The 12574-nt window shown below is 42.6% G+C and overlaps 1 protein-coding gene across 1 annotated transcript; it reads right to left on the reverse strand.

Annotated features, from left to right (window-relative positions):
- Nucleotides 1-423: 423 nt before the first annotated feature.
- On the reverse strand, nucleotides 424-1329 carry LOC120535244 (natterin-3-like). Its single transcript, XM_039762955.1, has one exon. It carries the CDS (start codon nucleotides 1327-1329, stop codon nucleotides 424-426), a length of 906 nt encoding a protein of 301 aa, XP_039618889.1.
- Nucleotides 1330-12574: the final 11245 nt, after the last annotated feature.

Raw genomic sequence — 12574 nt, forward strand, 5'->3', positions numbered from 1 at the left:
TCACATACTATAAGATTATGTTAATAAAGTCTACGACTGAAAACCACTGGAATCATCATGTCATGTAATGTGGTCTTTACCGGCAGATTCAATCCTTACTTCTAACTCTTCTGTGACCTCAATGGTCGTTTAATTTACTAGCACTCTATTGCTCTTAGATTTGCAAAAAGTTTAAGACTGTGGGGCAACTGCCCTCATGCCCCCCACAGACTGTGCCTATTGATGCCTTCTAAAATAAAGCCAGCAACAGCAGTACATCGAGATCTTGATTCATAGTTTTTATTGGCAGCTTAAACAGACTGCAGTTCAGTGCAGACAATTCATTTATGCTGAATTATGTTTAAAAGTTTACAATACTAAATCTGAACAAAAGTACACCAATTAAGAGTTGCCCCAATGTCACTGTGATATTTCCCAGTCAGATCATGCAGCTGGACAGGGTTGAGCGTCGGGGATTTGTTCGCATCGCTGGATCACAGCTTTCACTTCCCCAATCTTCACTCCTTGATATTTGCCGACAACAGTGGTGCTTGCTATCTTGCCATTCCAGTAAGTGCGGCTCAGCCTGGCGGTGTAGGGAATGTCAGCGGTCACCTTCTTTCCTACCATCATCACTCTGCAGAAGTGATTGGGTTGAACAGTTACCTCAACAGACAAGGAGTGACTGTCAGACGTGCTTGAGGTTTCGCCCAAAGTAGTGGTGAACGTTTTCTCTGTGGAGACACTGACAGACCCAGAGATCAATTGAGGGATTCCAGCAGTGATGGTAACAGAGACTCCATACATTGTTGAACGCTGGATGCCCCAGCGTTTCTCATTCGTGGTTGTTGCCACTAGGGTGACACTTTTCTTTGCACTCTGGCACTCGTGGTTATCCACAGATGCTACTCTCAGCACATCAGGAGGTAGTTCAAGAAAGTTCATCTGATTAGTATCATAGATGACATTAGAGATTTTCTGACTGTAAGATCCTGGTTTGATGGAGAGGACATCATAATCCTTGTAAAAGTACTCATAACCCTCCCATGGCAAAAAGAAGGCGGTATGCTTTGGAACCACCTTACCTAAGCCATACCTGTTTTTACCAACAAAGGCATCGTAACCTTCACAGGACCTGATGGGTAATGATGGAATTGAACCATATTTTCCCGATACCCACTGTAGAAACTCAAAATGGTCCCGGTTTACCAAAATGTCAAATGAAGACGAATAATGCTCTTTTCCGCCATAAGCATAAAAACATCTTGAACCTTTACTCGGGCTGTAGAATCCAGGTTCACAGTGGACTTTACAGACATAGTCGGTGCGTGAAGCATAATAATTCCACATGGATACTGTGTCACTGGGAACTGAACCTGTAAAGGGGACCCACTGCAGGTTAACGGTCCTGTCAACGACTGAAGAAGAATCGCGAACTCCGCTGAGCTAATGCTTTCCTAAACACGAAGCTGGAATTGAGATCCGGTGGAGGAGTGACTTCTCTGAGAACTGGAATAACGGGCAAGTCTACTGTGGAGATAAGAAGAAATAGAAGAAATTAAACAGAGTCAAGTGATTTTAATGAATTGTATCAAAGGTAATTCTCATGAATCTGCATTATGGCTGTTGTTTTTTTGCTCTAAATCATTTGAGTGTTTTGAAAATTTTAATTTTGGTTGTAAAGTACTTTTATTATTAAGAAACTGACGTCAGTTTGTCTGCCATGTTGCTCGAGTTTTTGTGCTGACATTTTATACGTTTATATTTTCATGCTGTGGCCATATTGTTTACAGGATGGTATGTCACATGATTTATTATGTCATCTCAGCCCACCCACAAATTGTGTGTTAATTAGCACTTTGAAATAGGAATTGAGTTGCCTTCTGTATATGTAACGATAGGGGCCTGATAAACCCATGTGTGTGTCTTGCATCCCAGCTTCCAGATTTTTATGGAAAACAAACCTCTTGCATGCCAACTGTTTAATTTTTTAGAGTAATTAATTTGCTAGTTTTAACTTCTGAATTTTAAGATAGTCTTTTGACTTTAGAATTTGTCTTTTGATAATTTGATAATTAGACTTTTGGCCTTCACATTGACAGAGCCCTGCTAAAATTTCTTGATTACAAATTACCACAATCAGCTGCTTTATTTTTTTTTTTATTTTGTTGGATTTCCTTGGCTTTTGTCAAAACACATCCATCCATCATCTTAAACCTCTTATCAAGAGCAGGGGCTTTGGGCAGCTGGAGCCTATTTCATCAAGCTTATACTCAACAGTCAAAACCAGCATTCTGTGGCTACCAGGGGGTACCACCAAGCCCCAAACACAACTACACAAAACAGTCCCGGGTGCAATATTTTTTATTTACCAGAAATTCCTTTAACAGGTTTCTTTGTTTCAGCCCAATACAGCCCACCACATGAAACATTTCCACCTCCTCTCCCAGCTCCCACTCGCCTGAATGAGACTTAGTGGCATCTTTTATCTATGACCTGGGAGTACTTCCAGTGCTAGGGCTTAGCCCATTTGAAGCACTTCCAGGTCTCCCAGAAGTCTTGAAAGCAGGGACTATGAATCGCAACAGCTCCCCAGGCGGACCCCACAGAACCCAGTAGGACTGCCCTATGGGACTACATATCCCAGCATGCCATGCGGATGTCTGTGTGGGAATCTAACTAACACTGTCATCTGGTGTACCGGGGGAGAAAATGTTCATCAATGTTCATCTCCACCGGTTTGTCCATTGCACTGGCATCCTGGACTGGATTTATAAAATTGCACATACCCCACATACCAGGCCAGATTCTCTTACAAATCTCTAATAACTTTGAAGCTATGTGCTCGTGACACACGCTTTAGCTGCTCCCATCAGCACCCATCAGTAATCACTGAGATGAATGGCGTGCATGAGTGGACTTCCCAGCCAGGATGGTGCAGGATTCTGTAAATGGATAGGAGGCCAGCCCTATGCTACCACAAGAAATGGCAAAGATAGTTCATATCTCTGCCTAGAAGACAGGCAGAAGATGCCAGTGCAAGAGTGAGTACACTGGCTCCCCAGCCGAGTTGGACCCAGGAACGACACCTAGCTGAGGAGGAGAGTATAATGGAATGAGGTAGAAGGCAAACTGGCAGGACTATGGCCTTCCCAATATAATAGTAGGCAACTTCCTGGAGCAGGTGTACCTGTGCAGGTGCCTGCAAGGCACACTGAATATTGTAGTCCTTTGGAACAGCCTTGTCGGGTTCAGTGGGGGCCACTAGGGGGTGCTACAGAGATTTCTCATCCTAGTTTATAGGACTTCCATCAGACTGTGCCCTAGCACCAGATGTACTCTTAGGTGTGGGATAAAAGAAGCCACTCGACCTCACCTCAGGGAGTCGGAGATGGAAGGAAGGGGGACAAAGCTCACCTGGAGGTGTGGAGGAGAGAAAAGAATAAAATAACAACAACAACATTTATTTATATAGCACATTTTCATACAAACAGTAGCTCAAAGTGCTTTACATATTAAAGAATAGAAAAATGAAAGACATAATTATAAAAAATAAATCAACATTAACATCGAATAAGAGTAAGGTTCAATGGCCAGGGGACAGAAAAAACAAAAACTCCAGACGGCTGGAGAAAAAATAAAATCTGTAGGGATTCCAGACCATGAGACCGCCCAGTCCCCTCTGGGCATTCTACCTAACATAAATGAAACAGTCCTCTTTGGATTTAGGGTTCTCACGGAAGGGCTTGATGATGATGATGGTCACGTAGACTTCTTCCTTTTAATCCGTCCATCATTGTTGGAGCATCATGAAGCTTTGAGTAGGTGGAGGTGGCGCAGGTCACCACAAAGAAACTGGAAAAAGAAACAGAAAAGAGAGTAGGGGTCAGTACCGATTTTAGAGCCACCATGAATAGTTGTTATGATGAATTGAACATACAGAGTATCAGGATTAAGTTAAATTACGATTAAAATGAAGTTATAAAAGGCCATGTTAAAGTAATGTGTTTTCAGCAGTGTTTTAAAGTGCTCTACTGTATCAGCCTGGCGAATTCCTATTGGCAGGCTATTCCAGATTTTAGGTGCATAACAGCAGAAGGCCGCCTCACCACTTCTTTTAAGTTTTGTTCTTGGAATTCTAAGGAGACACTCATTTGAGGATCTGAGGTTACGATTTGGAATATAAGGTGTCAGACATTCCGATATATAAGATGGGGCGAGATTATTTAAGGCTTTATAAACCATAAGCAGAATTTTAAAGTCAATTCTGAATGACACAGGTAACCAGTGTAGTGACATCAAAACTGGAGTAATGTGTTCTGATTTTCTTTTCCTAGTTAGGATTCTAGCAGCTGCATTCTGCACTAGTTGCAAACGATTTATATCTTTTTTGGGTAGTCCTGAGAGGAGTGCGTTACAGTAATCTAGTCGACTGAAAACAAACGCGTGAACTAATTTCTCAGCATCTTTCAGTGATATAAGAGGTCTAACTTTACTTATGTTTCTTAAGTGAAAAATGCTGTCCTAATGATCTGATTAATATGTGATTTAAAATTCAGATTACAGTCAACAATCACCCCTAAGCTTTTTACCTCCGTCTTGACTTTTAATCCTAATGTATCCAGTTTATTTCTAATAGCCTCATTGTATCCATTATTGCTGATCACTAAAATTTCAGTTTTCTCTTTATTTAACTTGAGAAAATTACTATTCATCCATTCTGAGATACTAGTCAGACATTGTGTTAGTGAATCAATAGAATCAGGGTCATCAGGTGCTATTGATAAGTACAGCTGTGTGTCATCAGCATAGCTGTGGTAGCTCACGTTGTGCCCTGAGATAATCTGACCTAACGGAAGCATGTAGATTGAGAATAACAGCGGACCCAGGATAGAGCCTTGTGGAACACCATATTGGATATCATGTGTCTTCGAGTTGTAATTCCCACAACTAACAAAATATTTTCTCCCTGTCAGGTAGGATTCAAACCAATTTAAGACACTGCCAGAGAGGCCCACCCATTGACTAAGGCGATTTCTAAGAATGTTGTGATCAATGGTGTCAAATGCAGCACTCAGATCTAAGAGGATGAGAACAGATAAATGGCCTCTGTCTGCATTTACCCAAAGTCATTTACTACTTTGACGAGTGCAGTTTCTGTGCTGTGATTTGTTCTAAAACCTGACTGAAATTTATCAAGAATAGCATGTTTATTTAGGTGGTCATTTAACTGCATAATGACTGCCTTCTCTAGAACTTTACTTAAGAAGGCAGGTTAGAGATGGGTCTAAAATTTTCAAGAGCGAGGGTCAAGATTATGTTTCTTAAGTAGGGGTTTAACTACAGCAGTCTTAAGACAGTCTGGGAAGACCCCAGTATCTAGTGACGAATTTACTATGTCAAGAACATTATCAATTAGCACGCCTGATACTTCTTTGAAAAACCTTGTTGGTATCGGGTCAAGGACGCAGGTGGAGGGTTTTAATTGAGATATTATTTTTTGTAAATCAGGTAAATCTATCCTAGTGAAAGAGTTTAATTTGTTTATAACAGGATGTTGGGGTTTAGGGGATCCTTAGTGTTGGGGAGATATACTATGTTATTTCTAATATCATTAATTTTTGATTGAAAATACAGCGACAGCCTCACAGGTTTCACTGGAAGCACTTAGGAGGCATTCCTTTGAGCTACCTGGGTTTAGTAGGTGATCAATTGTTGAAAATAAGACTCTAGGATTACTAGCATTGTTATTTATAATCTTGAGAAATAGCAGCGTCTCTCAAGACGGACAGTGTTATTGTATTCTGTTATTTTGACTTTTAATATTTCGTGGTGGATAGTAAGTTTAGTCTTCCTCCATTGACGCTCAGCTCTACGGCATGTTCTCTTTAAATCAGACACTCTTTGGGTCTTCCATGGTATACCAATGCTAGAAGATTTTTTCACTGTCTTTTCAGGTGCAACTATGTCAACAGCAGCTCTCACTTTAGAATTAAATCTTTCCACCTTACTATTTACATTGTCCTCGCTATTATAGCTGGCACTATAAACGGACTGATTGCTTAAAATGTTTGTAAGTTTTAAAGCTGCTGCGAATCAAAGAAGCGTTTTTAACAATATGCTTCTCATGAGTGTTTTTTATCATTATTTCTATATTAAAAAGTAGAAGAAAATGGTCTGATAGACCAATATCAATGATCTGTTTTATATCAACTTTCAGTCCTTTAGTAATCACTAAGTCTAATGTATGACCTGCTTTATGTGTAGGCTGATTTATGAGTTGTCTCAAATCAAAAGAATCCAGGAGGTTCATAAATTCTTTTACTTTTAGATCACACTGATTATCTATATGAAAATTAAAGTCGCCAACTATTAGGAGTGTGTCATAGTTAGTAATTAAAATTGACATTAAGTCAGAGAATTCCTCAAAAAACGACGCGTTATATTTAGGAGGTCTATACACGGATAGTACTAGAACTTGAGAATCTCCATGAATAACAACGGCGAGATACTCAAAGGACTTGAACTTACCAAAACTGACATCTTTACATTTTAATCGGCTCGAGTAAATGTTAGCCAATCCGCCCCCCCTTTTTCCCTGGCGGTTTGAATGAGTAAAACTGATTCAGATTCGATTAAAACTGACGCGGCATCTGAATTCAGCCATCGTTTCATTTAGTGCAATAAGATCTATTTTTATCACTAATAAGATCGTTGATAAAAACGTTTTGTTAGTTAAAGCTCTAACATTTAATAGTGCCATATTTAATGTTTCGGAGGTGCAGAGATGAGTACTATGTGCGTTATTGTTATTTGGAATAGGAACTAAATTATTATTAGCGCCGCTCTGTGTATATTTTTTGTTTAATCTATGATCTGTTTTATAGTTTTAATACATTGTTCCTCTAAAATAGTGATTTTAATTAGATTATTGGAGTTTATGCCGTATTTCCTAGGTTTTCTACGTGCATTGAGATTGCTTATTACAGTATTAATGGTGTGAACTTTAACGGAAGACTCTATTAAACATTCATCATGTCCTGGCACAGCAGTATTATTTCGGAAGGGGTTAAGAGCAGAGATAGATAGTCAAGAAAACGAATTACCTTCGATATGTTTTCGGAGAGGACCCGGGCGCCGAAACTGTTCGGATGCAGGCCATCACGCTTGAAGAGACGCGGCCTTTCCAAAAAGAGATTCCAATTGTTGATGAAACCGACATCCTTCTTCTTGCAGAAACCCTGTAGCCAGTTGTTCAACCCTAGCAGACGACTGTAGTACTCGTTGGATCGTCTGACGAGAGGTAGTGGACCCGAAACGAAGATCTTTGCCGATGGGGTCCTCTCCTTCGTGTCTCTAATCAAAGCTGCGAAGTCAGCCTTCAGGATTTCTGATTGTCGGTGCCTTATATCGTTTACGCCGGCATGCAAGACGATTGATCCAACTGCCCTCTCCTTGTGTTTCTCGTAGACTGCTGGCGACGTTTCATTACATCTCGGACACGAGCACCGGGAAAACAAGAAACAAACGATTTTGCATTAGGGCATGCGACATTAAGGTTTCTAACGATGGAATCACCTACCACTAATACATCACCAGGTGCTGAAGGCGAAATGGGGACGCGTAGAGGGTCAAACCGGTTCTGAGATAAAATGCTCGCCTGTGCCGATGGAGGTGCTCTGGCCTTGAACCCCCGCCTGCATAGCTGAAATCCACCGAGGTCAGCAGCGGCGTCGATCCTACGAGACGCGGGGGTGAGGTCGGCACAACGCGGGGTTGATGTTTCGCCGGTTCCAGATGGCAAGGACGGTTTATCCAACAGCCGGGCCTTCAGATTTCTCAGGTATTTCCGTCGGGACAGGAGTTTCTGAATCTTTTCATCAAGTGCTTGGAGTTCCTCAATTACGATTTCAACGCGAGTTACCCCACTGTCGGCCATTTTCTACTTCGTGCCCTAGGAGAAATGAGAGAGAGAGGTTAGTTCTTCAAATAAATCATTTATTTGAACCTGGGACTTGTGTTTGTGTGGTGGTGTATGAGGTTTGGGGTGCTGCAATGCCTCCTAGTGGTCACATTAAATCTGGTGTGAAAACGCCTTTTTTGAATATTTACATCAAATCATAAAATAAATTTGGCCATGTTCCTGAGCAGCCTCTTTACCACCAACTATAGAAGAACAGATCAAAATGGCAGAAAATGAAAACCTTTGTTTTGTCGGTCTTTTTGATGATCTCCCAATAGGAGTAAAAAAGGATAAAAGAAGAGTGGTAGAAGTAGAGTGGAGTAAGCAGCAGTAATGTGCCATCATGCAGTGCCCAGACTACTGCCAGTCCATAGCATGAATTAATGCAGGCTGTATCCGCAGATTCACCCACACTAACACTAAAGTTGAAGATTAAGTTTTGTACAAGTCAATTGTTTTACCCACTGCAATTTATGCCAGTGAGACCAACACAGTGACTACAGCTCATAAGCTGAATGGATTCCATCACAGAGGCCTCCAGAGAATCCTTCAGGTCACATGGTTGGATCACATGACAAATTAGGAAACGCTGAATTGAACAGGGCTAAAGGGTCTATAGGACATCATGGAAAAACGAAACTTAAGTTGGCAGGGCACATCTTTCAGCAAACCAAAAACCTTCCAGTCTGCATTGTGATGGAGTGGAAGCCCACCAAAGGACAACGGTAGAGGGGATGTCATAGGAAGACTTGGAGAGCAACATTACAACAAGACTTTCAAGCTCAGAGAATAAGTTAATGTGAAACAACTCAACTGGCCACTGGTAGAGCTCAATGTCATCTCTTGCTGTCCGATGTCCCAATAGGGGTGGGAGGAACTAAGGTAAGATATGTGCAGATCTGGCAGATATTATGAACATTCTTATTTGACTTGTAAAAAAAAATAAAACATTTTTCCAAAGTAAATGCCAATGTTGCAATACCTGTCCTTTTAGATCCAATGTATAACATCATAACGTCTTTGAATCGCCATTGTGTTGATATCGTGAAGCCGTTTATATTTCTGCACAAGCCATCACAAAGCAGTAAACCTTAGTGGGTCTGCACAGCAGTGTCCCACCTGACAAGCCCAAACATGACCCCCTATCTTTTATTGAACCAATGGTACATTCTATCACCAGTCACATGCGGGAGCACCTTCAATGATCTCTCCTCTCCTGTGGTGTACACAGTATCACCTGAAAGAATATTTAAACAAGCTGTGTGTAATGGGCAGAGCAGTGGATCTAAGGCTAGGATCGTAAGGTTGCCAGTTCGAATCCCGTAAAATGCCAGAAGTGACTCTGCTCCGTTGGGCCCCTGAGCAAGACCCTTAACCTGAAATTGCTCCATCCCGGGTATGACGTCAATCTGCATCCAGCCCTACAAGCAGGTCCTCCAACTTGCAGGGGAAACCTTGGGGTTGGTGGTAGAATTGGCACTCCAGTCACCGTAAAAAAAAAACCTCACACTCTTCAGTGTGGTGCTGAGGTTGTCACCTGCTGCACGGCTGCACTGGGATCTCAATCTGGGTGGTCTGTCTTTTGGATAGGTGTGGCAACACCCTGTAATCAGCGCAAGCTCCCAACCTCAACCTGTCTGTTATGTCATTAGTCATTCTCTGACCTGCTTAGTCCTGAACAGGGCCACATGGATCTGCTGGAGCCTATCACAGCTAGCACAGGGCGCAAGACAGGAAAAAAACTCTGGACAGGCAGCCAGTCCATTGCAAAGTGAACACACATGAGCCATTTTAGTATCACCAATTCACCCAACCTGCATGTCTTTAGGCTGTGGCAGGAAACTGGAGCACCTGAAGGAGACCCACGCAGACACAGGGAATTTCCTCCCTTAATTGTATCCTAATAATGTCCTAATAATGAAACTTAATGCTATTTTGGAGTCAGATACACTAACATGCACACTGGTAAATAGTGAATTAAACAACCCAAACAGTTTGAAAAGAAGAATGAAAATCATGATGATAAGAAAAAAATCTTAACCAACAAGTAAAAAGAAACAAAAAACTAAGTTACCCCCTTGTAACACATACATATATACATGTATATGGTGATGCAGTGGGAAGCGCTGCTGCCTCGCAGTTAGGAGACCTGTGTTCGCTTCCCGGGTCCTCCCTGTGTGAAGTTTCTCCCCGTGTCTGCGCGGGTTTCCTACCACAGTCCAAAGACATGCAGGTTAGGTGCATTGGCGATTCTAAATTGTCCCTAGTGTGTGCTTGGTGTGTGTCTGTGTGCCCTGTGGTGGGCTGGCACCCTGCCCGGGGTTTGTTTCCTGCCTTGCACCCTGTGTTGGCTGGGAATGGCTCCAGCAGACCCCCGTGACCCTATAGCGGGTTGGGTAATGAATGGATGTTGTATGCTAATAAGAAATGACCAAACTTACTTTGGCCCCAAAACAAAGAAAGTGGGAAATGGCAGCTCGCTTAATCGGGCTAAGAGTCCAGTTAAAAACAAGAGTCAGTAGGGATAAAATCCTGCAGCTACATGGGGTCACCCAGGGCTGAGTTTGAGATCTTCTGATTAGGTTTTGTCAAAAATACACAAATTCAAACAGAACACATTGTGGTATAGCGGGTCCACGGCTTCTGAAAAAAGTCAGGTTTTTAAATCCAGATAGCAGTGTTTCTCCGTGGGCGCGATTGCACAACCGCAGGGAGTTAATGGGGTGATTGGAGCGAGTCGCACCTGCACGTGAGGGTGCGGTCACTCTTGTTTGCCTCATTGGCTTCCTGCGGTGTGTAATTAAGAGGCTGTGCCCACGGAGGCAGAGGGAGAGAATTAAAATCAGGAATCGTGGAAAAAAAGGGATAAATCGGGGAAAGAAATGGAAGGAGGTTGAACGATGTGAGAAGGAGGTTAAAGTACGGCAATGGCAGTCTAGGCTGGATGATCTGGCCACAGACACACAGAGAGAGAGAGAGAGAGAGAGAGAGAGAGAGAGAGAGAGAGAGAGAGAGAGAGAGAGAGAGAGAGAGAGAGAGAGAGACAGAGACAGAGACAGAGACAGAGACAGACACGCACAAAGAGAGAGAGAGAGAGAGAAAGACAGAGACACACAGACAGAACGAGCGGCGGCCCCGCGAAGGAGCGTTAGATGGAGGCGCTCTAGAGGGCTAGTTCGCCCCACTGACAATTAGCGAGTGGGGTGAGCAGGAGCGGTGTCATCCCGCTGGATCTGAGGAGCGACTACGGGTGCGAAAGATCACGGGAGGAGAGCCAGCCTCGTCAGTCTGGCAGTGACGTCCGTTTGGAGGCCAAGACGGAGGTTGACAGAAGGTGCCCATGACTGTTGGGTCTCCGCGGCTGCAAGTAATGGTGAGCCGGGGAGAGAGTAATGGAGGTGGGCCAGAGAACAAGAAGGTTGTGTGAGAGACTGCGTTTTTAACTTCTACATTTTTACCTCAGATTTTAAAGGATTTTTTTGTTGTTGATGGTTTTAACCCCACTGGACACTTGATTTTTATCGATTTATTTATTGAACTTTGACTCTGCACTTTTTGCACTTTTTGAATAAAGCACTTTATAGAATATCCCCTGGCCTTGAGAGATTTGTCCCTATGTGTCAGCTCATCTCGGTGACATTATCGACGGTGTTGGGTTCAAGGGCTCCTGAACAACAATAGGGGGATGGAGTCGAACTCGCATCGTCACACACATGGCATACAAGATGCATTTTCTCATCAGTCCTCATATGAATTGTTTAGGCTTATTTGTGTAATACTGCCTCTATGTGAATATTTCTCTTTTTTCCTTATGCCAGTGTCACACTACATGACTTCTAGTCAGAGCAGAAGTCGTCACCTGAATGTTTCATATTACGTGACTAGAAATCACTGAGGATGTCAAATCACAAATTTCCAGCCCAGTTTATAATACTAATTTACTTTATTTACCATTTCTTGTATATGGAATTTATTTTTCGTATACCCCAACTTTAAGAGTTTTAGGGTCAGAGCACAGAGTCAGCACCACTGGAGCAATTGCAGGTGAAGGGTCTTTCTTGCTTAAGGGCCCAAAGGAGTGGCATTTCTTCTGTCACTGCCACGATTCGAACCAGCAGCCTTTGAGATACCAGCCCAGATTCCTTTGTCACACTTGTAAAGTATTGCTTGCTCATCCCTTTTTCTGACAGCCAGAAGTGTAAGGAGTTTACAGGCACCGTACGTTGGACCACATGCTCTGCCCATCTTTGTCTTTATTCTTGTGTGTCATGGTATATAAAACAGACGGGTCTTTCTTCGGATTGTGAGGTCCAAAACACCCTCGTTTCTAATTTCATGGATCAACACTCTATGCATTGAATTTTTGGCTGAGTGTTCACTAGTTGTCAACTCTCATGTACACATACCCCACCAGTAGGATGTCCCAAAAACTTTTTGACTCTGTCAAGACAAGACGTAGAGTACTGTAGTTGGACTGAGACGCTGGGGATGTCACTCTACATAACGTCTGGTCACAGGAGCGTTCCAGGACTGCCCCCAACCTACAGAGATTATTTAAATGAACTCTACAACCGAAAAGAGATCCAAATGTCATTTAAAGTGACATGGCCTTGAGACCGCCAGTCCTCTAGT

Source organism: Polypterus senegalus, chromosome 9 (genome assembly GCF_016835505.1).
Source record: "Polypterus senegalus isolate Bchr_013 chromosome 9, ASM1683550v1, whole genome shotgun sequence".
In the NCBI taxonomy this organism is placed as follows: Eukaryota; Metazoa; Chordata; class Cladistia; order Polypteriformes; family Polypteridae; genus Polypterus; species Polypterus senegalus.

Excerpts from the sequence above, each read along its gene's own strand:
- LOC120535244 (XM_039762955.1), bottom strand. The coding sequence starts at position 1,329 with ATGTGGAATTATTATGCTTCACGCACCGACTATGTCTGTAAAGTCCAC.